This window comes from Vigna unguiculata, chromosome 4 (assembly GCF_037176805.1).
Source record: "Vigna unguiculata cultivar grain cowpea cultivar isolate G323 ecotype 2 chromosome 4, ASM3717680v1, whole genome shotgun sequence".
Taxonomy (NCBI): Eukaryota; Viridiplantae; Streptophyta; class Magnoliopsida; order Fabales; family Fabaceae; genus Vigna; species Vigna unguiculata.
In genome coordinates this window covers 43,847,757-43,873,419 of record NC_140795.1, presented here as the reverse complement: position 1 = coordinate 43,873,419, position 25,663 = coordinate 43,847,757, and the positions used below count along the sequence as shown (strand labels likewise).

General features: G+C 31.9%; 2 protein-coding genes and 1 long non-coding RNA gene across 3 annotated transcripts; 2 read left to right on the top strand and 1 right to left on the bottom strand.

Annotated features, from left to right (window-relative positions):
• Positions 1 to 3,238: 3,238 nt before the first annotated feature.
• Positions 3,239 to 8,426, top strand: LOC114181756 (protein NLP6-like). The gene is made up of 5 exons (XM_028068302.2): positions 3,239 to 3,598; positions 4,337 to 4,911; positions 5,686 to 5,733; positions 5,908 to 6,844; positions 7,141 to 8,426. Exons 1-5 carry the CDS (start codon positions 3,358 to 3,360, stop codon positions 8,307 to 8,309), a joined length of 2,970 nt encoding a protein of 989 aa, XP_027924103.1. The 5' UTR covers positions 3,239 to 3,357; the 3' UTR covers positions 8,310 to 8,426.
• Positions 8,427 to 9,199: 773 nt separating this feature from the next.
• Positions 9,200 to 20,027, bottom strand: CPSF100 (cleavage and polyadenylation specificity factor 100). Its single transcript, XM_028069195.2, has 18 exons — positions 19,765 to 20,027; positions 19,145 to 19,313; positions 18,858 to 18,954; positions 17,679 to 17,805; positions 17,480 to 17,595; positions 17,140 to 17,234; positions 16,893 to 17,044; positions 16,541 to 16,598; positions 16,360 to 16,467; positions 15,168 to 15,417; positions 14,437 to 14,621; positions 13,861 to 13,953; positions 13,060 to 13,158; positions 10,628 to 10,759; positions 10,502 to 10,546; positions 10,241 to 10,408; positions 9,975 to 10,049; positions 9,200 to 9,842 (listed from the first exon to the last, which is right to left on the bottom strand). The coding sequence occupies exons 1-18, from the start codon at positions 19,911 to 19,913 to the stop codon at positions 9,741 to 9,743; spliced, it is 2,220 nt and encodes a 739-aa protein (XP_027924996.1). The 5' UTR covers positions 19,914 to 20,027; the 3' UTR covers positions 9,200 to 9,740.
• A 1,984-nt stretch (positions 20,028 to 22,011) lies between these two features.
• On the top strand, positions 22,012 to 23,714 carry LOC146887266 (uncharacterized). The gene is made up of 3 exons (XR_014994188.1): positions 22,012 to 22,188; positions 22,305 to 22,372; positions 23,454 to 23,714. It is a non-coding gene; the product is annotated as an uncharacterized LOC146887266 (long non-coding RNA).
• Positions 23,715 to 25,663: the final 1,949 nt, after the last annotated feature.

Here is a 25,663-nt window from a genome sequence, read left to right as displayed (position 1 = left end):
ATTAGTTACGCATTTATTAGTCACTCTTTTATACCCTAAATTCGTCCTAGTAAATTTGTTTCATTGCCGACCTCTGAATTTATCCATCCTTTTCCCTATCATGAGTTGATAAAGATTCCACTAATGTATCAATAGAATATGAATTGGATTTTCACTACCATCACAAAGTTTTTCAATGATAGATTTTATTACTAGTGATTATATTAAGTCTTAAAATGAACGTAGAATGAATTATTAACGTTATTTATATCAAATACTGACAGAATTAGTCAAAAGAATCAACGTAAAATTAAAAAAGAAGAAGATAAAAATCAATTGTAAGAAAATATTCTGGAATTTTAAATAAATATAAGTAGGAGTATAGTTTTTATTATAAATTATTTCTCTATCGAAAGCATGGAAGGAACGTTGAAACAAGTAATGACAACAAATTTTGTAATAATAAAAGAGACAATTAATTGAATAATATTTTCTGACAGATTTGGTGATGAGGACAATTGTTTATTCCAAATTAAGTAATTAAGAAACTTACTTTTGAATAAACAAATTACTAATTAGTGTCACTAATGACCCATTAAACCATAATGAAACAAGAATTGCCATATCTGACTCGTTTTTTTTTTCTTCTTTTCATGTTTTGAATGTGCAATCCATAAAATAATCCTTCAGTTGCATGTCGTAAGCAAACATTGTTCTTAATTAAACAAAAAACTATCCACTTATTTGGATGCATTGTAGTATCACATTGACTTTCATATATGTTGTATTATTATTTCATTGAACAAAATATATTTTTTTGTTCTTAAAGTAAATTTGTTGAATCAAAATATGAGATTAACTTTTACTAGTCATGTGTATTTCCCATATTACATGAATATTTTAAAATACTTAAAACTAAAATATGTAAGAAAAATATTTTACTAACAATAAAAATAGTAATTATAACATATAACGTGTATGGAATTCTTAACTCTAAATTAGATTAAAAACTATTTTAGTTGATGAAATATTGCTTTAATGACGATTTATGAACATTTCACTACATTCCATATTGATTGAAAAAAAATCCGCTATTAATAGAAATAGTTAAAGAAATCATTTTGCTCAACTAGTCAATTAAAAAAAAATGCTACTTTGATGTGATATATAGGTTCATACATTTGTCTTATAAATAACATATGAAACATATTATCAATTAATAAGAAAATAAATTGTCTTATTTAAAAAAAATTGAAGTACAATTTATAATACAAAAATGAATTGGAAAATAACTTGTGATTGTAGATACATTACAAACTTAATGTGAATATCTTTTGTAGGTGATATTAATAGTTTAAGTAGGTCAAATCACAAATAAATTATGATATTTAGACCGTTATACCATTATATAAAAATAATTAAATGCCTATAGTTTTTATCTTAGTGATAATGATTGTTCTCACGATTGATATGAGACTCAAAATTATTGGTTTGATTTCCAATAAAACAATTGTTTAAAAGATATTTAAATCTTTCAATGAAATTCAAATCAATATTTATTTTATGTTGTAAAAGACTAAATCCTTTCTCTTGATACAATTTTTTTTTTGGCATATACCATAAATGTTGAGGATGAATATGAATGAGTAAAGTTACAACTTTTAAAGGACAACCAATAGATGATTGATCATGCACCAGAATCTAATCTTTGACTTGAAACAATGTTGAATCTCATACACTCAACTATGTCCTCTCAAGTGATAGAGGAACAGTTACTTATCCACTCACCATATACAGAAAAAAAGCACTTGTGGACCAACATTCCTTTCTTATTGAAGAAAGATTCCTATCCATTTTTATCTGCAAAGTTACATTTGATTCACCACCTTAATCTCCGTATCTCGCTCCAATGTCTTTATCTCTTCTGCAACACTCAACAAGGTCAAGTCCACTCCTTCCGGAATGAGATTCCTACACAAAGTTTCTTACCATATATATATATTTCGGTATATCCAATAAGCTCCACATCGCTTAAGAGTCGAGGTCAAACGAAATTTAAATACTCCTACCTCCTTCTACCCTCTTATATGTCTTTTAAAAACAAAATCGTAACAGAGTTCAAACGCTATAAAGCGGACAATGCCTCAGAAATGCACAGAAATGCACAGCTAATGATAGTAACTAACATCTAATATTTGCAGATAAAATAAAAACATAATTTGATTTAGACTTTTTTGGATATGCCCTGCACATAAAATTTAGACTTCCTATAATTGTTGTATTCTCAGAGTTAGGGCATCCCCAACTACCTTTGATGCCTGCATAATAAACAATACATGGTTGACAAAAAAACTGAAGAACACTGCAAAAGAAAATGAATAACTGTCAAGTTTTTGCTTTGACAATATCAAAGCCCTTGTTTAATTCAAATGTTTTTGGATTTGAATTTTTGCCTGGTAGTTCTTGAAATATCATTTATAAATTTATGAATGCCACAACTAGTCACTGTTAGGACTAGTAGAATATGGTGATTTTGGATATGCATAAACCCATGATTTTTCTTTGATCTTTTCATAAAGTAAATTAATTAAAAGGCAGATTTTGATGGAAAGCTATTTTATTTCATCCACAATGATACAACTACGAGACAAAAAAATTACTAGTTACACAGCAACATACGAAGATTATCTTAATTTTTTTATGCCAGTATCTTCTTTAATTATCTTGCATAAATTTTCTCTTACATAATTTGTCTTATTGTAACAAGACAAAAAACAATAATAAATTTGTAACTAACCTCACCTTGATAAAAATCTAGCACCATGTTGTTATTTTCTTAACCCCAACATGTTATTTTCTCAGTACAAAATAGTAAAAGATGTGTCAATAATATCATAGAAAAAGACAAGTACCTAGGGACCATCTTTTTTGGCAACTGGCATTTGGTCCAACAACAAAAAATTGTTATATTTATTTTTTTTAGAAAAAAAATTATTTGACACAATAACTGTTTCACAGTTTATTATAGGAATAAAATGGTTCTAATAAAAGTGGATTTTTGTATTTATAAAGAAAAAAATAAAATGAATGGTAGTGTGAAGAGTAAAAACTATGTTGATGTGAAAGTATCATTATTTTCTTTTTAACACTGTTTATTCAACATTCAATTATCTTTTCTCTCAACAAGCAAGTGGCATATCCATAGTAAAATTTTCATTTTGTTACATATTCTTATATTCTCCACCTTGTGCAGTTTTACTCAACCATCGTTATCTATTGTTTAGTTTTTTCAACTCTCTTCATTCTTCTCATCATTACAAAGTTCCAAACTTTATCACTCTGTACACCCAGTTTTCAAGGAAAAACATCCTTGTGAAAATGTCAGAATCCAAGGAAGAAAATTCTGACCTTCTTCCCAAGTCAAAGCCACAGGAGGAACATGGGTTTTCCATGGATTTTGACATTGGCTTTGAAAGTCTATGGCCCTTGGATCATATATCTTTGATCTCCAATCCCATGTCTCCTTTTCTCTTATCCACTATCTCTGAACAACCTTTTTCTCCTGTCTGGGCTTTTTCTGATGTTGAAGATGAGAGACAAATCAGAATTGCAACTGCAGGTATCATTCTTTGTTTGCCACAGTTTCCTATTTTGTCATGTTTTTTTTGTTTTGGTTTGTTTAAGTTTGGATTTTGAATTGGATTTTGGAGTTTTCTTCAACTTTCATGACTTGATTCATTTCAAGTTGACTCTAACTTGATAACAGCCACTGAACTTGCTTCAATTGATTGTGAAATTTAAGATTTAGAATTGTATTTTTCAACAGTTTTTCTTTGGAGTTTCTTTCTCTATTTCCCTTGCCGTTCGTGAGGCTCTATTTCATAGATGATAAAGTAGCATTTCCAAATCTAAAGATGAAATTTCTTTTCATCTCCATCTTATAAATTGAACAGTTAAATTTTAAGGCTTCATTATGTGCACTCATTTCCTTATTCTTTTGTCAACAATTCCAACTTTCTTGGGATGTTGACTATGGCATGTGTATGTAAGATGAGTTTATGGCTTTTGTAGTTATGTATAATATAAACACAGAAATGCTGGATATAACATGAAATTGAGCTCAAAAATGTCATCAGCATAATTGTACAAATTTTCATAGACTGTTCCAGTGACACCTGAGCCTAAAAGTAAATCTCAATGTAGTTATTTCTAAATGTAGAAGTACTAGATATAATAATATTGAGCCAAGAATAAGTTTTCATAGTTCATTCATTCCAAAGACATCTATGCTAAACATGAACGCTATAGTTTTCTATGGACCTGCAGTTGTTGTTCTGACTGAAGCTACTACTTTCAGGTAACACAAAAGCAGTAACTGAAAATCCGGTTGAAAATTATGACACCAAGAAAACTGTGTCACCATCTCCTGTAACTGTGCCACCTTCAGAAAACCCAGATGGCTATTGTCTAATCAAGGAAAGAATGACACAAGCACTTCGCCACTTCAAAGAGTTGACTGAACAGAATGTTCTTGCTCAGGTTTGGGCACCTGTGAGGAATGGAAACCGGTATGCACTCACAACTTCAGGCCAACCATTTGTTCTTGATCCACATAGTAATGGACTTTATCAGTATAGAACAGTGTCTCTGAGGTATATGTTTTCTGTGGATGGAGAGAATGATGAAATACTGGGACTTCCCGGTAGAGTTTTTCAGCAAAAAATTCCAGAATGGACTCCAAATGTTCAGTACTATTCTAGCAAAGAGTATCAGCGCCTAAACCATGCACAACATTACAATGTTCGTGGAACCTTGGCTCTACCTGTGTTTGAACCTGCAGGGCAGTCATGTGTAGCTGTACTGGAGTTGATAATGACTTCACCGAAGATTAACTATGCTCCTGAGGTTGACAAAATCTGCAAAGCCCTTGAGGTTGGATTTCTTTTGCACTGTACTATTTATTATAGGAGAAAACTTGAAGGGTTAAATGTGCTTTTAAATTTTAGTCCCAAAACTTCGATGCAAAATTGGAATTTGTTCATATCTCAAACTTTGATACATTTTGGTTCCCAAACTTTAAAAATGAATGGATGTAGTTCTTTTAACCCAACATGGTAAAGTTTTTAGGCTTAATAAATGGTGTTCCAAGTTGAGGTTTGAGCTGAAACATGTCAAATGCGGTAAACAATTCAAACGTCATCCTGAAAAAGGAATTAACACAATTAGATTAGGAGGACTATATCTATTATTTTTAAAGTTTGGGAACAAAATTGTGTTAAAGTTTGAGAAAAGGAAAATTTTCAATTTTGCGTTAAGTTTAGGGACTAAAAACATACTTAACCAAAATTTTAATACGATACTCTAGGTGTTATTTTCACTATATGAAATTTCAATTCTGGTTGAATAACATTGAAACAAACAACACTTAGAGTATTGTATCTAAGTTTTGTTCTTCATTATAACTTATAATTGCATGTTTTGCTCATGCTAGATTCGTTCCCTAGTGTTACTTTTTGAGGGTTATTATCACATGATAATTGTAAGTTTAACTTCACTTCTAAAGCATGAATATATAATTCTTAATTCAATTCTGCAGTGTCACAATGTTCCATTAGTGATGTCATGTGACCCTGTTGTTTGCAGTGTCGGAATTGATTAATATGTTCTTAAAAATTCCTGAGTCACCTGCTGTCAGTTTCTTTGCAGGCAGTTAATTTAAGGAGTTCAGAAATTTCGGAGCATCCATACAATCAGGTCGTTTTCTACTATCATGCATGATGCTTCCCTTGTCTTGTTTATTTTCTCCAAAGATATATATACATATGTATATATATGTATGTATATACATGTATATGCGTATGTTGTTCTGTGACTTCTATCTTACCCCTCTGTTATCACAGATATAACTTGGCAATTCTTTTAAACCAGATTTGTAATGAAGATCGCCAGCACGCATTAGCCGAGATTTTGGAGATACTGACAGTTGTGTGTGAGACTCATAGTTTGCCTCTAGCACAAACATGGGTTCCATGTAAGCATCGGAGTGTCTTGGCACATGGTGGTGGTCATAAGAAAAGTTGCTCAAGTTTTGATGGTTGTTGCATGGGGCAAGTATGCATGTCTATAACTGAGGTAGCATTCTATGTCATAGATGCTCATACATGGGGTTTCCATGAGGCTTGTGTTGAGCATCACTTACAACAAGGTCAAGGGGTAGCTGGGAGGGCCTTTTTGTCTCACAACATGTGCTTCTGTGGGAACATTACTCAATTCTGCAAAACTGAATATCCATTAGTACATTATGCTCTCATGTTTGGTTTAAACAGCTCTTTTGCAGTATGCTTACAAAGCTCTCACACAGGAAATGATGAATATGTGCTAGAGTTTTTTCTTCCTCCAAGGGTCACAGATTTTAATGAACAAAAGAGCTTGTTGGGGTCAATATTGGCCACAATGAAGCCACATTTTCAGAGTCTTAAGATTGCTGCTGGTGTTGAACTTGAGCAGAATTGTTCCATTGAAATTATAGAAGCAAGAAAAGAAAGAGTTCATTTGTGGTTTGAATCAATTCCAATTACTCAATCTTCTAAGTCCTCACCTAGACATGCCTCACCAAATATGGGGGAGAGGCTGCCACTGGAGCCATCTGAGCAGCAAATAACAACAGACTTTGATGACCTAAATGATGGAAGGAATCTTGGTGACAATACAGGTGGCCACATTGATCAGAACACTTCCTTGGAACCCAGAAGCAAAAAGAAACCCTCAGAGAGAAAACGTGGAAAAGCTGAGAAATCTATTAGTCTTGATGTTTTGCAACATTACTTCACTGGAAGCCTTAAGGATGCTGCAAAGAGCCTTGGTGGTATGTTTCATTCTCTGATTTAGCAGTTAAACGAAATACTTTTGTGTCTCTGCTAAGATACAATTTTGCTCTACAGCAATGAAGAGCTCATGAAATATAGTAGTTATATGGCAACAATTCTTCTCTTACAATATCTAAGTTTTCTTGCTACTTTCTAGAAACACAAAGTTACATACAAAATACTTAATCATCAAAAACACAAAAAAAGTGGTCATTGTTTATTGCTAGTAGCTTTCATTTTTACTAGTAGCAGCTCAAACATGAAATTCTTAGATATATTATTGATGTGCATGCAGTTTGCCCTACCACAATGAAACGCATCTGTAGGCAACATGGGATATCGCGTTGGCCATCTCGAAAGATCAAAAAGGTTAACCGTTCCCTATCCAAGCTAAAGTGTGTTATTGAATCAGTCCATGGTGCTGAAGGTGCATTTGGTTTGAACTCTCTAAGTACTGGTTCACTTCCCATTGCTGCTGGTTCCTTTTCTGAGCCCTCCACTTCAAACAAGTTCAACCGCCAAACCTCATTGACCATTAGGCCATCAGAACCTAAGATCAATGGAAATGATTTTGATAATTCTAGAGCACCAGAATCAAACAGACAAACTGGGGTGGAAGGTCACTTCCTAAGTACAAGGACACAAAATCCTGAGAAAGTGATGAATGAAAAAGTTGTGGTGGCCATTCAGGAGATTGGCACTAAAGGCACAACCAGGTTTAGAACTGGCAGTGGCTCAAGTGAAGAAAGTGCAAATCCTTCTCCCCATGGTTCATGCCAAGGTAGTCCCCCAAATGAAATGTCCCCTCCAAAAGATATATTTGTAACAGGCATCAGTGAGCAATGTCTTGTTTTAAGGGGATCACTGGGGTCAACACTGCACTCAACTAGTACACCAAACCATGCAACTGCATACCCTATGCCTAACTTCGTGGAAACCACAGAACCTCAAGAACCATTTGGAGGACAACTACTTGAGGGTGTTGGTAGTTCTAAGGACTTGAGGAATCTGTGTCCTTCAGCCGATGCTGTTTTGGAGGATCAGGTTCCAGAACCTTGCAGGATGAATCCTCAATGTTCTGACTTGGGTCCTCTGCAACACATGGATACTGTCAATAATAATAACATGACACCTTTTGCAGTCAGGAAAGAGGTGAAGATTGTGACCATTAAGGCAACTTACAAAGAAGATATCATAAGGTTTAAGATCTCTTTGAACTGTGGCATTGTGGAATTGAAAGAAGAAATTGCCAAAAGGCTGAAACTAGAGGAGGGAACATTTGATATCAAGTATCTGGATGATGATCATGAATGGGTTTTGATAGCCTGTGATGCAGACCTGCAGGAGTGCATGGACATCTCAAGATCATCAGGCAGCAACATAATCAGGCTTGTGGTGCATGATATTCTGCCCATTCTTGGAAGCTCTTGTGAGAGCTCAGGAGATTGGAAAGGTTGTATATAGTTTGGTTTGTACTTAGCTATTCAGAATCTATAGTTGTAAGGGATAGGGTTTCTCATAAAAAAAAATATGGTTTTAGATTTGTGCATAAAGCAAAAAACGTAACGTTGGATTTAAGCACTTCAAGTTTCAACAATCACTATCTTCCAGTATTAGTTGATTATCAGCCACAGAAAGAAATGGAAAAAAAAAAAAAAAGAAGTTTCGATTCATTTGTGGCACACTTGACGTGGTTTGACAGTTTTCTTTTTTTTTTTTAACAAAATTTACTTTTCAACATATATCAAATTTTTTTATTTCTTTCTAAGTCACACCAAATTTTTCTTTTTATCCATCGTGGTTGTTAAAAGTTTGTTAATAAAATTTTGTTAAAATTAATTTTCCCTGATTTTAACATTGAACTGTTTTGTTTATGACACTTAAAAGTTGTAAATAATGTTATTTTACTGCTAAAATGTGTAACTCAGCATCAATTTAACAAATTTTTAGGACAAAATGATTGTTACCTTGAAATTCTTTTGACATCAATCTGAGTTCTTGAAGTCAACTCAATTGGACTATTTTTCACCGGTGTTACCCTTCTCTTTCTTTTATGTTAAAAAGGTTCAATTTGCATTTATAATAGTACAGTTACAATAAAAAATCATGTTCAATACGACTTTCACAATGATTATTATAAAATTAATGAAAAAAAAGTCGTTCATAGCAACTTGCAATTAAATCAGGGCAAAAGCCAATTATACTGTCATTGTTCACACTATTTATTCAATTTAATGGGTAAACGGCATTGCATTTGGCTGAACAGCAAGTGTCTTAATTCAGTCCAACAAAAGTTATTTCCACAAACTAATTCAAAGCAGCAAAAATTTTCAGCAAGTGCTTGTAAATCAAAGTTCAGCACAAACGTAGAGACAGATGTGATTAAGCTCTAATTTTGTTCAGTGATATTAGCCACAAATTAACAAGGACAATTTTGTTCATTTTGTCAGTCTAATTTCACGTTAGTGTGAAAACCGAATGTGACAAATGAATAACCTAACAATATCCGAAGCCTACACATGAGCAACAAATTACATTTCCTTTTCTATAATTGTACAAAGGTCAAACACACTTGAAAAGTATCTATCTGCAGAGAAGTTCACACCCACCAGAAACAGCGATGGTCGGCGTAAATCAGAGATACAAAGACGAAAATGATTTGGCGTGATTTCAGCAAGGGGCCCTGGGAATCTTGTGTCAAATGGCTACCTAAATGAACCAGTTTGTAACTGTCCCAGCATTGCTACTCAGACATATTTAGTCTTGAATCCTTGCGCATTCACCGAGCAATTTTGTGTTCTCTATCTTATCAGAAAAACAGCTCTAGATTGTTGTGTCAGAAAATAGGGCAAGGAAAGAAATCCATGATCAGCCATTCCACTAGTCCAACCAAATCTAAAGCAAATAAAATTGTGAATAGAGATAGTCACGAATTTTATAGTAATCTTCACACAGAGGACCTTCAATAACAATTTGCTGAGCACCAGAACCACCACCCTATAAGAATAAAGAAAAAATCATCTTAACAGATCAGAATCATGACCCAACAACTGAATAAACTCGTCTATATTAAAAATTACCAGTTTTCTAAGATTACAGAAATAACAGATGTTCAGAAGAAGCACTTACCTTCTGAGTTGCATCCCCAACTTTCCGAAGAGTTACGTATTCACCACAACGTAAAGCCCCACCAGCAAACTCCACCTATGAAGTTACTTGAGTTAGGATACATATTTTCATAGTCAGTGTTCTCTAATTTTCTTTTACTCGGATTTCAGTTAAAGAACACAGTAAACGACATTTTCAATAACTTTAATTGGCTGATCATGAAATAGAAATCACTTCATGTGCCAATCGAAAATCAGAGGAACCGGAAACTAAAACTGAACAAGTACCTGAACACCCTTGCCGGAGAGAAACTGTTTGATATCTGCCAATTTCAAATCACCAACAAGAACAGACTTATGCGGAGGAGCTGCTTCAGAAACAGGGAGCAGAGAAAGCGTGTCGCTTTCTGTCTTCCCTACTACAGCATCTACCCAAGCTACTTCATAATCTCCCAGCTGCAGTTGAATTCATTTTCATTATTCAAAATAATGAATTCCAACATTGTGGAAAAAGGTTGGTTGTAGATATTCAACATGATATACTTTTACCTTTTTGAAGAGTACATTACTCATTAGCTTCTCAGATAGTTGAACCTATACCCAGAAAAGCACATGATTAATTTTGACATCGTGTAAAGCTATTTTGGGAATGTATGAAACTTGACATCATTGTACCTTGTAAGCACATAAATCAGAGGTCACATCAATTGTCTCGTCAATTTGGGGAGCATAAACGTGAGGGCAAACATGCTTGAGGCAGTGCTGCTTCAGATGCTCTGTAGCTTCTGCTGATCCATGCACCAAAACCTTTTGGAAAAATCAAGTATTCATCATCATGCATGACAATAAACCAAGTAAATGATAATAATGATAGTATCATTAGTTCATCGCTTCAACCAATATCATGTGCCAGTGAGCTAGACCATAATAGCTAAAATGTTAAATAGTAATACTTGGGAAGTTGGGAGGCAATCAGAATAATACATGCACAGATTTGTTGCATGTCTCGTGATATACAGTTCCTTATTCCTAGTTTAGCCATTGATTGTTCAAGATAATTCTCAGTTAAGTAGGTATTCAACTTTTAATTTCGAGTAAACAGTCTGTCAAATATTAGTCCATTAAATTTTTAGCGAACATAATTAGTCCGTCAAGTAAACTAATTTGACAAGCACAAATAGATATAAGGGAATTAGTTGTCCCCTTGTTCCCAAATGTTAAATTTATGCAACAAAACTTGACATTCGTGAGGGATTAATATGTATCACAGACATTTTTTACAGGGATTAATTTCAAGGGACTTTAATAACACTTAAGGACCATAGTACGAGTTAATATTACTCAAGGGAAGATTGTTCCACCAAGGCAACAGAATCTTTCTGGGCAATTTGATATAGGCCTAAATCCACTTTTGATTTCTATATTTTGGCAAATGTCTTATTTTGGTTCCTATAAAGTTTTAATTGCAAATTTGGTAATCGAATTTTGCAAATTAAGCAATTTTAGTCCACTGTTAATATTTCATCCTGCTTACAAAAAATGCTACATGTTTATAAGTGATAATAGTCAATTACTCATTTACGTAAGATATTAACATTAAGGTTTGACAATTAACTTTAACTTTAAATACATATTAATCTGACATATATGTTAACATATTTTCTTAACAGTTGAATGATACAGTAGTTGAATTGCTTAATTTTGGAAAACTGGAGGACCAAATCTTCAATTATGACTTCATAGGGATCAAAACTGCACATTTGCGAAACTGACTAAAAGTAGATTTAAGCCTTTAGTTTACCAAATTAGGATTTTAGGTATATTTTAATATCTAGATTCTAGGGATAAATGTGTTTATGTGCAATTTTTAGTAACCATTAGGAAGAAGGGGAAAAAGAAAAATGTTAGAGAGAAATTGCATTTCCGAAGAAAATTCACCTGATTGGGAATTGGATAAATCAGGAGATAAAACTTGAGGTGGGACCATTGTGAAAAGGTTTTCTCTACTAGCTCGAGAAGAAAATAGAAAGGGAAAAAAACCAAACGAATAGTCCCTTATATTGTACAAGATATGAATATTTTAAGAAATAAGGGCTTCTTTATTGTTTGTTTTCAAAGTTGTCCAAATTCTTAGTATAGTTACCTTAAATGTATATTAGAAAATTAATCTTAATTGTTCTCTTGTAAATTGTTTTGCCATTCTGGGTGAAGAAATACACTCAAGCACATTCACGAAATTTCCCTCCACTTTTTCTCACATATTGTTACTATTTAAAAGTCGTCTTAATTGCAATCACCCCTAGCTTGCCTTAGCTGCAGCCTCTATTGGGGTTTGCCATGATTGCAGCCTCAATGATAGAGTTTAGACCCACATCAAATAGAGAGATATGACTTAAGTCGAACTTATAAAGCTAGGATCATCTTGACCTTACAAGTCAATTTTGTGGAATTAATATAGATCCTATGTTTGAATTCTTATGGTATTAAAGTCTATACAAGATCTATTGTTCCACTTGCATTTGACACACTTTTTGGCACAAGTGTGCTGGAAAGCTAGTTGCAGCCTCTTTGGAAAATGTCTTAATGGCAACTTGAAGGGTGGAGCTATTAATATCAGATAGTGCTCACCTTACAAGTTAGTTTTGCGGGTTGAATTAGACACTAAACAAAAATTCTAAGAGTTCCTATTAAAAGGTCTCTCATTGGCAAAAAAATATGGCTGAAATACCCCTTGTCTTGGGTAATCTTCCCTCATTGTGCTAGGTTTGATGGCTGATTAGGCCTAGCCCACCAAGTAAGCCTTGGGTTATTCAGCTTTCCAAACCATAAAAAGCCCGCCGAGTAAGCCTACAATATCAATATATTTTCCTGCACCTTTATCTACCCATTATAATACTATCCCGCTAAATCATAATTCCTTGCCACCACACAATTGTAGCCAGAAGATCAAAATGTTCCCTCACTTAAGATACCATAGTTTTTAAAGGTCGCAAAATAAACAACCTGGTTGAGGCAGTTCCCATTCCAAAAAAGACAAATCCAAATATAATTTACGAAAGATTTAATGATGTGCTTGGTTAACCGAAGAGCATTAAAGACATGCATACCAGCTTCAAGGGAGCCACATGAGATAGAATATTTTTAATGGATCTTCCATCTGAACGTCCTTCAAAATCCATGTAAACCAATAAACACTTAACTTGCACCTGGAAAAAAAAAATAATGTCAATACCTTACACCATTATATGTAGATTTGGCAGATTTAAGATTCACACAAGTAGAGTGATACATACTAGATATTCAAAGCATAAGAAATGCATCTGTCTGTACAACAATAACTAAAAGAAGCTTCCATGTAATGCTCCCTATCTGATCTGATGTGTTTAAATCCAAATTAAAGGAATGGATAACAAGAGCTGAAGAGCATGATAAAATTCAAAATGAACACAACAAAATTTTGTATGAAAAAAACCACGAATGTGGTTCCAACTCAATATTATGCTTGATTTCTTTGGGGATAAAAACATAAGATTCCTGAGACATAAATAGAAACAGAGACACACGCACGACTATGGAACAAATAACAGATATGAAGAAAATTCAGTTGTAGGATTACTATGACTACAGGAAAAACAGACATAATACCATCTTTTGTAAATCTCAAGAACTGATAGATGTAAAACATTTGTGAAAGTCGTAGAATTTAATAATATTCAAAGTGCAAAAGTGCTGATAAAAAAAAATTCAAAGTGCCAAAGTGGAAGGCAAAATTAAAAAAATTTAACCTGGTTCATCTATTCAATTTCTGAATACAACGGTAACATGTCCAAATTCAAATACAACGTAATAAATTTACTATTCATAAAAAGCAGAAACACTAAAAATAAGAAATAAATACTGCTACTTACAGTCCTTTCATCAGATACAACTTTTGATGGCTTTGTATCAAGTATCAAACTTGCAGCACCTTCATCAAGTTTTCCATTTATATCACCACCTCCCTGACAGAAAATAGGAAAAATGATAATCAAGTAATAGTATTAATAACATGTTGCAGCATAGATGCGAGCAAAACTCTCCATTCTTCTATATCAGAACTCATAAAATAGTAAATGAGTAAAAAATATTAGTTAGAAGTTGCATCTGTTACTCGCCATCCAAATGTCTATGAAAAAGAGAGTTAAAGACAGAAGCAACCAAACCAAATGCAAAATAGACCATAACATATTACTAAGCTTAAGATTCTTGTATCATAGTTTTTCCTTTATAAAGTCTCCTTATGCTTTGTGATCCATTAATGCAATTGACCTTATGTGTCGCAAGTCTGAACTTTGTACATACTTATATTCATTATATTCTACCCATTGAACCTTCTTTGTTCTAATTCAGAAAACAAACATGGCATAAACAGCAAGGTAGATTTTTTTAAAAATAAAAATTACAAGCTGAAACTGGGAAGTAGATGTTTTAAAAAAGAAACTCACGTGCATTGCAATCTGATTCATGTCTTCATCCTTAATTACATAATCATCTGGATTTATGACTTCACCAAAATCATCCCATTCTGATGTATTCTCATAACAGGGAAACATTGGAGCAACACTCGTGGAAGGGGGAACAAATCCATCAATAAATATATCCCGGTATCCTCCACCTCGTGGACCAGCCACTGCAAGTACAAATCAAATTAGCGAAGGAAGTTTAAACAATTGTAGAAACTTAAAAAACATTACAAAAAATTTCCAAAAAAATTCAAAATATGCATAATAACAGACAAATTCAATATATGCAGAAAGTAAATATGCCATAACATGATTTATATTAAATACAGATTAAATTAAATAGCAGTCACATTAGAAAGTTCATAAAATGATGAATAATGTTCCAAAGACAATTCAACATCATGTTATTTGTTGAAATGGTAGTCTTTTATTTTAAAACTCTTAATGTTCAGTACACATTAAGACACACACAACCAATTGAAGACAAAAAGTTCAGTTCTATAATCATTGAAAATTTCAAATATATAAAACACAACTCTGAATGAGGAAGTTAAGTAGAAGAGGTACTTATTACAGAAATCTGAAATGGACAATTTTGTTTGTCCAATTACATTTCACAAGAGAACAGTGCCAAATTTATATTTTATACTTAAAATGAAAAAAATATGAACGTTTCATAAGAATAGCTCCAAAATAATTTATACTACACATACCTTCTGGTGGTACATGATTATTGCCAGAATCAATGACCATTGGATCACTATTATTATTATCAGACCCATGAGATGTTTTCAATTCTTCCTCTTTCATAAGACTGGCTTTTAAAGCTTCTTTTTTTATTCGATCTTGCTCTTCTTCGTAAGCAATTAGCTCTTCCCCAACCAAAGGAACACGCTTGGACACAACAACTTTGACAGCTTTTGGTGGTGGATCAGCTTGGAGCATACGAGCTAGTGTGGCAAACTACATATCCAAACACATGAGAATCAGTTGAAACGAATAATAGCTATCATCAGTTTTAAGCTGTTAAAGAAAACACATGACAGGAAATATTACATGACTAACTGCTCCATTCTCGTTGCTTAAACAAGAGAAAACATCATTACCACAAATATAAAGCATTCTTTTAATAAAGATAAATCTTCAACAGTATTCTGTAAGGCTAGTAGGAGAGAAAATACAACATCCTAAGCTAGAATTTAAATACACGACAGCAATACATGACAAAAGATGGAAAATTAGCAGTATTTGCATTTGTGCATGTGTTGTTGAAAATATTATGCAAGATGGAAACAAAATGATTGGTGAGAAGATTGTAAGGGCGGAAACCAGGATTGTATCATCTTGAATGCAACAGTGAAAAGATATATCCCCACGGATACAAAGAAAGGTTGCTTTCATTACACCTTTTACAGCCAAGAAGACAACAAAGAGAAATCAACGTATATTACAAATGGGTAAGCAATAAACTCAAGCACTCTCCCAACAACCAACATAAGAAACCCCATTAAAAAGTTTGAATTAGATGCTGTTTTCACAGCAAAAAAATCCATGCACATGTCAGATTACTTTTAGAACCAACTTACGAACATTATTACTTTATTTATTCACAGGGAACAGTGTCAAGGTAGGTCATCAGTAAATGCAAAAAAGAATACTTTGTAGAGCATTAAAGTAACTAGCAACAGCAAACATAATCATAACTTTTCTGACTTATCTAATCTTTGGTGCCTTGGGAAAAGCTAAAACAATATTCATATTGAAAATTAAAATACAAATGCAACTGTGGCATCAACACTTACAAGCTGTTAATAGATTTGCAGATAAACTTAGAGAAACATGCTACAATTTATGGTGATTCTCATGAATACAGAAACACAAAGGAAAAAAATTCTCAGTATATACCTGGCCTCTTTCAGTAAAAAGCATAAGATTTTTCGAATCATTGGCCCACTCAACAAATATATCATGAGAAAAGCCTGCTTCCAAACTTGCCATGGATGCTAGAACCACCTATGAAAGGTATACATGTCAGAGTCAGTAAGGAAGTTGATCTGACGAAAAATAAGTATACAAATTATTCAACCTTTGGACCCTCTGGAGCATTCTCAAGGTCAGTCTTGTTAATCAGAAGGGTAACATACCTACAGGTACAAGAATTGCAATCTAGTTTTAGACACAAGATAATAGCAATCATAACAACATATTAATGATTTGTTTGATATCCTTAAACTGAGGTTATCAAAGCCACTTTTCACTTATTATTGAAGAAATCATTTGCTTGATATAATAGATATCTCAAGAAACTCATAGTAATCATAGGTTTAATATGCCATGCACTAATTAGGTGTTAAAAGTATTCCTAAAGACAGCATAAAATTAAACTTTGACAAAAGAATATCTTACTTCAACTATAAGTGAAAGATGAGGTCACTTACTTCAGAAGAAAAATATTTTCACGAGTTTTTTCAAAAGACTTTGCTATGGAATCACTCATCCACTCAAGGAAACTCTTCACGTAATCAATTGTGCTGGAAGCAACATATGTAAGAAAGTATATAGGGTAGTTCAAGTTTTCATCAGACCAATACTGCACGAACAAAGATCTGAGATATTAATTCAGACATAACACCATAAGGGAAAAAAAAGGGAGAAAGAGAGTAGAAGCACATGTCTCGTACTGACCGATTCCAACAACAGAATAAGTTCCAACACTCGTCCAGCAGTGTCAACAGGTAGTAATACATTGCCACCTGCTCTTAGAGTCTTCTTTAAGATATCTATATAGACAACAAGATATATGATCATCAGAAATTTAGAAAAGCCAAAGCATATATGAATCCTAAACAATTTTTTTCATTTCTTGGTCAAGATTAAAAGTACATGCTTGCCTCATAAGTGAATGTACCAGACATAAAATATTACAGCTTACTCTTAATGGCTATTGCGAAAACAAACAAAAAATGGAAAAACCCTGCTTAGCTCAGTCACATTGCAGAAGTTACAGGATTAAAAAGATGGTTACCTCCAAATTCTTTGTCCTTTTGCCGTCTGTAAGGCTGATTGTTCAAAGCATTGTAAGCATCAGTTATTAGAACAGCAGGCCGCACAAAAGAACCAAGAGCAGTTCCATTCAAATGCCTAGAAAAAAAATATATTGATGAGAAGATTCCTTGTTGCTCTCTAAAGGTATAAAAGATAAAATTGAACCATGAGTAATTTACCTTTCTTTCCTATGATTAAAATCAACAGCATATATTACATCCTCACCATCCTTTGTAATTTTCCAAACAGTACCTCCCAAAAGATGTCCAGCAACATGAGGCGCAATCACAATTCCTTCTCCTTTGCCTAAAAGAAGTTAAAAATTAAAATGCCATTAAAGATAACACAACCCAAATGAGGGAATATTAAGTACAGAAACATCAAGGCATATCAGAATCAGAGAGGAACTCTAAAAAAGATTAAACAATACTGGTCGAGAAGGTTATATGCAAGGTTTGGGAGACTGTACAGATTTCTTTCAAGTGTGGACAACTTTTTGTCTCACACCAAAAGCTTTATTTTTATGAATTGATAATGCATGCTTTAATTTCACATCACTAATTAATGTACACTTTTATATCATAACTTCTACAGCACGGACAAATATTTCACACGGTGAAAATAAGTAAACTGTTACTACAAAAAAACGTATTAACTTCTGAAAATAAAATTTTAAACTAATCTCATACTTTGAATTAGTGGATTCACATTATTACTAAATTTAGGGCAATTCAAAGCTCCAAAACATTTGAAAATAAGGTGTATTCACAGATAAACTAAACTTTCAAATCAATTTTTTCTAGTTAATAAAAATCTTCCATTGCTCATGCAAATAATTCTAGACACTAGAGACCGGAAACATGTGAAGTTGTTATCATTCAGGCCTCTTCTATTTGCCAAATAACCATGAAAGGTCACATAAAAATATTTTTTCACTGTATAGCATGACAAACATAAAAAATTAGGTGAAAACCTTCAGCATTGACCATTGATCCTTTAAAAGGCTATACTATGTGACTTAAACTTTGGCCATTTAGCCCCACTAAATATTTCAACATGAGGCAAATATATCTTTTTAACTTGGCTCAAAACAAAGCGATTTTCATATTTGACTCCTTTGTGAGAAATATCCTTAGCTTCAAGAGACCTGTTGCCAAGACAAAGGTTTCCAGTTTGGAGGAAACTTTGGATTTCCTAATGATCTTTAATTTCATGCAATAAATAAAGGTATGAATGGGATTATGATCCAGATACTAACCTATATTATATACAAATAGAATGGTGGAGTGGAAGAAGAGAAACAAAATACATGCCACCACTTCAATGCATGACATGCTAACAAAAGTTGAAACACCTACCTGACAGATGATGATTCTGAGAATATGTTAGCCTCGTTACACTCTGGAAAGCAGAATCAATATCATCCAGTGTGAACAGATCGAACTCCGACACTTGCTACAAAAGAGCAGAATATTTTAATATAACCATCCAGCTATGAAACACACACATTTTCCAAATTCTATCTAGTGATTAAAAAGACAAGTGAACATATAAGAATATGAGAGATCCAACATCCTACAAACCAAGAAGCACAAAAAATCTTCTTCTCAACAGCAAAACCAGACAAACCAGTGCGTAATTTCACCTTTCTTGAGAGGTACTGGTCATACATAGTGAGAAGGCCTAATCTGTAGACAGGCTCAGTTGAATAAACAGGGGCAGAGAGTCCAAGCTGCTTCATGGCATATGGGAGGGCACCAAGGTGAAGTGTATCAGCATGTGAAAGCAAGACAGCATCAATGGTTGATGCTACCCTACATGCCAGTCATAAAACCTCAATAAGAAATCAAAGGTAACAAAACAAACACGCCCAAAAGGGAAAAAAAACACAAATTTCATTGTCATTCAAATACAATCCCACAAAAAAAAAAAAAGTTTTCTCCTTTCTTATTCAAAACTCTAGTTCCCCGACAACAAACAAGGTATAAAGGAAAATAACTCGTAAAAATCAATACTATGGAGTTGAAATTCATATCATGTTAGGAAGCAAAGAAGGCAGACGGATTGAAACAAAGATACCCACATAAAAAGTATTCAATCTTATTCGCCACAAACATGCCTAAAACACAATTCCATTGTCATTCATAATCACAACCCCACCCCACATAAAAAAAAAAAAAAAAAACATTATTCTTCTTCTTTCTGGTTCTAGTGCCTCTCAACATGAAAAAAAAAAAATTGAAGCAGTGAGAGAAAGAAAAAGACCTGGACAGGGGTTGAAGGAGGGAGGGGTCAAAGTGGTCGTTCCAGCCACAGTCGACGAGGAAGTTGAAGCCATCAATGGAGACCAAATACGAGAGAGGGTTCTCATTGTACACTCCACACAGTGGCGTTACCTGCACTGATGTTCCCATTTTCCTCTCTCAACTTCGTCCTCACACACACACACACAAACCCTTTCGTGTCTCAAACCAGAAGGGGTTTATGGGAAAGATGGTGGAGGGAGAAGGGGGAAAATGCAAATCTTTTCTTTAATAAAAAAAAATGGTAATAATTAGAACACGATTAATTTTAATACAATTAATTATAATTATTAATCAGTAGTAACTATATATATTAAGAAAAGTGTGTGAAATACATTAATTAATTAATACATTTAAAAGAAAATATAGATGAACTAATTTGACCTACCCCAACTTACACTGGTAATGAAAATTGAATTGGGATCTCATATGTTTTGTTTATACCGCATTCAATTACTCATGGTCGATTCATGGTTAAAATATTTTATTGATTCATGTTTATTTAAAAATTTTAAATAGGTTTTAAGATTTTCTTAGTTTTAAGTTTACATTTTTTAAAATGTGTAAGAATTATATTTATTATGTTAATATGGAATTAATGTATTAAAATGTGTCACGTGTTAGCTTCTATTTTTTAAATTTTTTTTGAATTATTTTTACTTTTTTAATTTTATTTTTAATTTTTAAATGTTTTTTTGAAAATTATTCATGTCATGTCAATATTGTGTCACGTGAGGTCAGTAAGGTCACACGTGTCAAGTCTCGATCTCAATTTAGTTTATATATTTGTTATTTTGATTATATTTTAATCTTTTTTTTTATTTTCAATTTCATCATCTCCAAATTGACACCAAATTTAACTTTTATATAAATTTTATAATGATATTTTTATTAAACATTTTAATAATATTAAGTTTATTTAAATTTATTTTACATTAAACTTTACTTATATTTTGTTTTAAAATTTTAAACTGTTTATTTTAACTTGTTACAAAATTCTTTTAAATAATTTATATACAAATGTTAGAGTTTGTTTAAAAATAACAATTTTATAAATTTAAATATAAAATTTTAAAATAATTATGTAAAAAGTTAAAATAAATATATTTAAAATTTTAAAATAAATAAATAGTTTAATGTAAAATTTAAATTTAAATAAACTTAATATTGTTAAAAATATGTCATAAAAATATCATTATGATATTTATATAAAAGTTAAATTTGGTCCCAATTTAGAGAGGATGAAATTGAAAATTAAAAAAGATGGACTGAAATATAATCAAATAACAAATATATGGACTAATTTGAAATTCAAATAATGATTTATCTTACTAACTTAACATGTGACACATGACATGAATAATTTTCAAAAACTTTAATAAAATTCAAAAAAATAGAAGCTAACATGTGGCACATTTTTATCACCGTTGACATCATACTAACGAAATTGACCTAATTATTATGCATTTTCAAAATTATAGACCTAATTGAGACTTAAAAAAACCTCTTATAACCTATTTGAAATTTTGGAACAAAATGTTGACTCATGCATTCTAATATCTTAATTAATAAGTATAACTATAAATAGTTCAAATTAGTTTTTACTCTTATAAGAAAAAAAAAGATGTTACTGTTCAAAATGTAGTTTTAGTGCACTAAAAATAAATATAGTTCTTGTTTTATTTTTAATTATTATAAAATAATTTGACTCCTTTTCTTTAAAAATGAATTAGTTTTGTCCTTGTTATTTTGCTTTAGACTTACAAATATAAATATTTTTATTTCAATTCCTAGGATACGTAGATAATTTTTGTTTTATTTTCAACCAAATACTTTCTAAAGGGAATAACTCAAAGTAACAAAATATTATATATTTGAACAAAATTTATAAATATCGGAAGTAATATTAAACATATGATTATTCGACCACTAAAACGTATCAAAATTATTATTATTATTATTTAATAGAAAATACAATTATATATTTTGTTTCTTGTCTTTTATAATTTTCAAAAAATGCTATGTAACTTTTTTATATATTTTTTTCAATTATACTCTTATTTGATACTTTATAGAATAATAAATATTGTTATTAAATAATCTGATATACAAATTATATTTTAATTATTAATAAATGATAACCAATCTAAATTCATATATAAGACAATGTATGAGACTCTTTTTTCCTTTAACTCTTTTCTGAAGTATACAAAACAGTCTCACCTAAGTCATCTTCCTTTTCTCATATTTCTCTATGCTTCCTCCACTTCTCCAAAATCTTAAGCTCTGCCCATCGTCTAAACTGCCCCTTTCTTGTCTTGTGGCAGCAAGCAAGCTTAAAGCCAATGCAGGATCCTCCCTCCAAGCTGAGCATCCTCCCCTTCGTGTAAGTCAGTTCCAGTTTCCAATTCCCATTAATTCCCAATTTCTGGAATTTTGTCCCTTTCTGAGATAAATCTAGGATCCCATCCTTCTATGTGGTTCTGTATTCCAATTCATTAGGTGTTATGCGGTTGTGAAACTCTTTCTGTTATGGGTTTTTCTTCTCTGCAATCCAGTGTTGTCTAGAGGTAAGGGAAGATATATTGTTTTCTTGAATTTCGTACGAGAATCATTTCTAGTTCTTTTAATTGCATGATTGGGTGTTGAATAGGTGCTTGAATTGTGAATTTGAGTGTGTGATTGAAATTGTGCATAATTATATGCTTCTCCATGTGAGAACAGATTGGGAATGTGGTGTTTTCGCCTAGGCGAGCAACTTTGGCCTGAGCAAAAACATCAGAAACTCATCCCTGTTATTGCGCGAATTGTCAGCTAGGCGAGCAAGTTTTGCTTGAGCAAGAGACAATTTCGTCTAAGTGAGACAACTTAGCCTAAGTGAGAATTCACTCAGAGTTTGGGTTGTTCGCTGTTTCGAGTCTTGCTTAGGCGAGAATGATCCGCCTAAGCGAGAGAACCCTTTTGTCTGGGCGAAACCTTCTAGCTTGAGTGATAACTACTGCAGCTAAGTGATTATTTTCTGTTTATGCTAGATGAAATTATAACTGAAATGTTAAAGTGTGGCTTTGATAATGATATGTTTGGACTGGTGATTTTGGCAATGTGTGTGTGGCAGAAATGTATGAATTTGATTATGAGAAGGTGCGGTTGAACTAGAATTTCAAGGAAAATCCTAGAAGGAGAATGTTTTTAGTGAATGTAAGGTCATAAGGACTCATTATTGGAGGTATCCTGAAACTCCAATAATCATTCAAGCTCAGATAGAGCATAATGGATTATGTCGTGAGGAGTAGCAGGAGGTCCTAGTCTTTGGAATTGATCAAGTCTTAGATGAGAAGGGAACTTACCCTATGAGTGGTTGGGTGATAACCCCTTGAGGCCAAACTCTGTAGAGTTTAGGAACCATCACAGGTGCGTGCCACCAAGAGGTCCAATGTCGCTTACATAATCCGGATATTGAGTCTAGAGTCATATATATGTGTTGTGTTGTGGTGGTTTAAGTGATTATGGTGAAAATGAGAAAAATTGCATGGTATTTATAATTGAGCTACATGTTTCTTTTAATGAGATTAGCTTACCCTTTCATTTTCTCTGTGTGTCCTGTGTCTGGTTCTTTTCTTGCAATGATCATTGTGATGTGAGCAAATAAAGATGCAGGTGAAGATATTCCCCTCTTGGATAGGAGTAGACAGTAGAATGGGACTTCGATAGTAGTCCCTGTTTGCGTTTTGCTCATGGAATTTTTGTTAGCTTTTTCTTAGAATATGATGTACGTGTAGTTGGTATTTCCTACGGTTATGTGGATGACTGTACTAATACACTATCTTGACTTATTCCTGCTTTATGTTTTGTCCTATCATATCCTATCATGATATGATATTTTATTTAGGAGTTGAAAACTATTAAATGGGATGTTACACAATGTGTATATTATATAATTTTATATTAATTAATAATATTTAATTTAATAAATTTATATATATATATATATATATATATATATATATATATATATATATATATAAAAGGTGTTTTTGTAAGAAATTAACTGTAAAATTTACTTAAAAAAAGTGAAGTATATAGTTCAATTATTATTTTTTTTTCTTTCAAAGGACTTCTAATCAGCGTTCATTAATGAGTTATGTGATAAGACACTTTATTTAGGATAAAGTTTCACAAAAAGACTTAAATTCAATTTGAATTATCAATTTGTCAAAACGTCTTAAAAGAAACTATCAATAAGTTTATTCATATCTCAAAGTTTCCCTTATGTTTGTACTAACTCTGGTTCTCTTACAAAATTGTTTGCAAAAAAAATGTTTTAAGAGCATTTTTTTCAATTAATAGATGATCATATACCCAGACCATCTTATGAAAGGCTTCAAAAATATTTTTAATATGAATTATTCAAGAACTTGGTTTATTTACCCGTCATAATAGACTTAGTTTACTCACAAATCAATATGAATTGTTTAATATGGAACAAAGTGATATTATACAAGTTAGGTTTACAAACCATATTGAATGTGGTTTACTCCTTAGACAAACATCATGAAAAATATGATCCTATTGATAAAATATTGAGAAGTTTTGTAATCAATGAAAATCTCATATGATCAGTTTAAGAATATGTAAATGTTTTAATAACGTGTCACTTGAAGAGCTCATAAAGCTTTAATTAGATGAATTATTAAAGAAAATAAAATATCTTTCATTTTAACCCAGTAATAAAACAATAAAATGAATATTCCTACTGTAACTTTGAAGGTTGAAGACATCGGACAAATATCACTACTATTTATTTGATTTGTAGTAAAAAGTAAAAAATGTTAATAAATTATAAAAAAATATTACTAATATAATTAGTAACATTATATCACATGTTACATTTTTACATATCAATTGAGATATTTATAGAAATATTACTAAACCTTTTTAAAACTAATTTTGTTATAAACAAGTAACATTATAAAAACGTTACTACGAACTTTTATTAACATTTTTTTAAAACAGAGGGACATTTTCAAATTGTTATTAAAAAAAAAATATTGATATTCCTTTTTAATGAAACAACAATATAAAAATATAGGAATATCGCACACCAACATTTATTGTGACCAATTGATTTTTGTTTTCGTAAAAAAAAAAATATTATAGTTTTTATAAATCAATTATTTTTAACCTCTACAACTATTTGTGTATATTTTCCCGTTATTTTTATTATTTTTAGTTCTTACTACAAATAATTGAAGAAAATGATGAGAATGGGTTGGTCAATTATCTTCATTAATGTTAGTAAACCAGAATACGTTTTTTGAACCATTGTTACTTAATGATAATGCCAAAGCAGAGTAGAAGTAAAAAACAAATAGTATACCATGTTTTTGAAAAATTATCTCAAATGAAACAAATACACGCACTTATTCTTCAAACTTGATAATAATTTAGATGTAGAAAAGGAGGAAAAAAACTAATAATCTCTAATGATATGTTCTGATCATTTTCTTAGTATTAACTGTTATTATCATACACAAATAGATAAAACATCAAATCATCCGGATTTTAATAAAATTTGTCTACCACATTCCATATAATTGACTTTCTTGGCAATGACTTTTATGACCACAACTAAAGAAGTCCTAAGATTATTCTTGACTCCTCCATGAGATTACATATACTTACAACTAAAATTGTTATTTTCAAAACAACCAACCATGTAAGATAAAAGTCAATTATTATAATACAATCTAGTTATTTTTCACGGCCGAAAAAGACAATATGTTTATCATAATGTAAAAATGAAATATGAAGAAACTCATATAAGTGACTTTAAATCTCATTCTTTTTCCTTCTTGTATACT

What these genes read in the sequence shown, in the direction of transcription:
- LOC114181756 (XM_028068302.2), top strand. Translation starts at nt 3,358, where the DNA reads ATGTCAGAATCCAAGGAAGAAAATTCTGACCTTCTTCCCAAGTCAAAG. An exon ending in AAATCTGCAAAGCCCTTGAG is followed by an intron (nt 4,912 to 5,685) that starts GTTGGATTTCTT and finishes GTTTCTTTGCAG; the next exon opens with GCAGTTAATTTAAGGAGTTC. An exon ending in TGCTGCAAAGAGCCTTGGTG is followed by an intron (nt 6,845 to 7,140) that starts GTATGTTTCATT and finishes ATGTGCATGCAG; the next exon opens with TTTGCCCTACCACAATGAAA.
- CPSF100 (XM_028069195.2), bottom strand. Translation starts at nt 19,913, where the DNA reads ATGGGAACATCAGTGCAGGTAACGCCACTGTGTGGAGTGTACAATGAG. An exon ending in GAAAATATTTTTCTTCTGAA is followed by an intron (nt 16,599 to 16,892) that starts GTAAGTGACCTC and finishes TTGTACCTGTAG; the next exon opens with GTATGTTACCCTTCTGATTA. An exon ending in TGAATCAGATTGCAATGCAC is followed by an intron (nt 13,954 to 14,436) that starts GTGAGTTTCTTT and finishes ATTTTCTGTCAG; the next exon opens with GGAGGTGGTGATATAAATGG.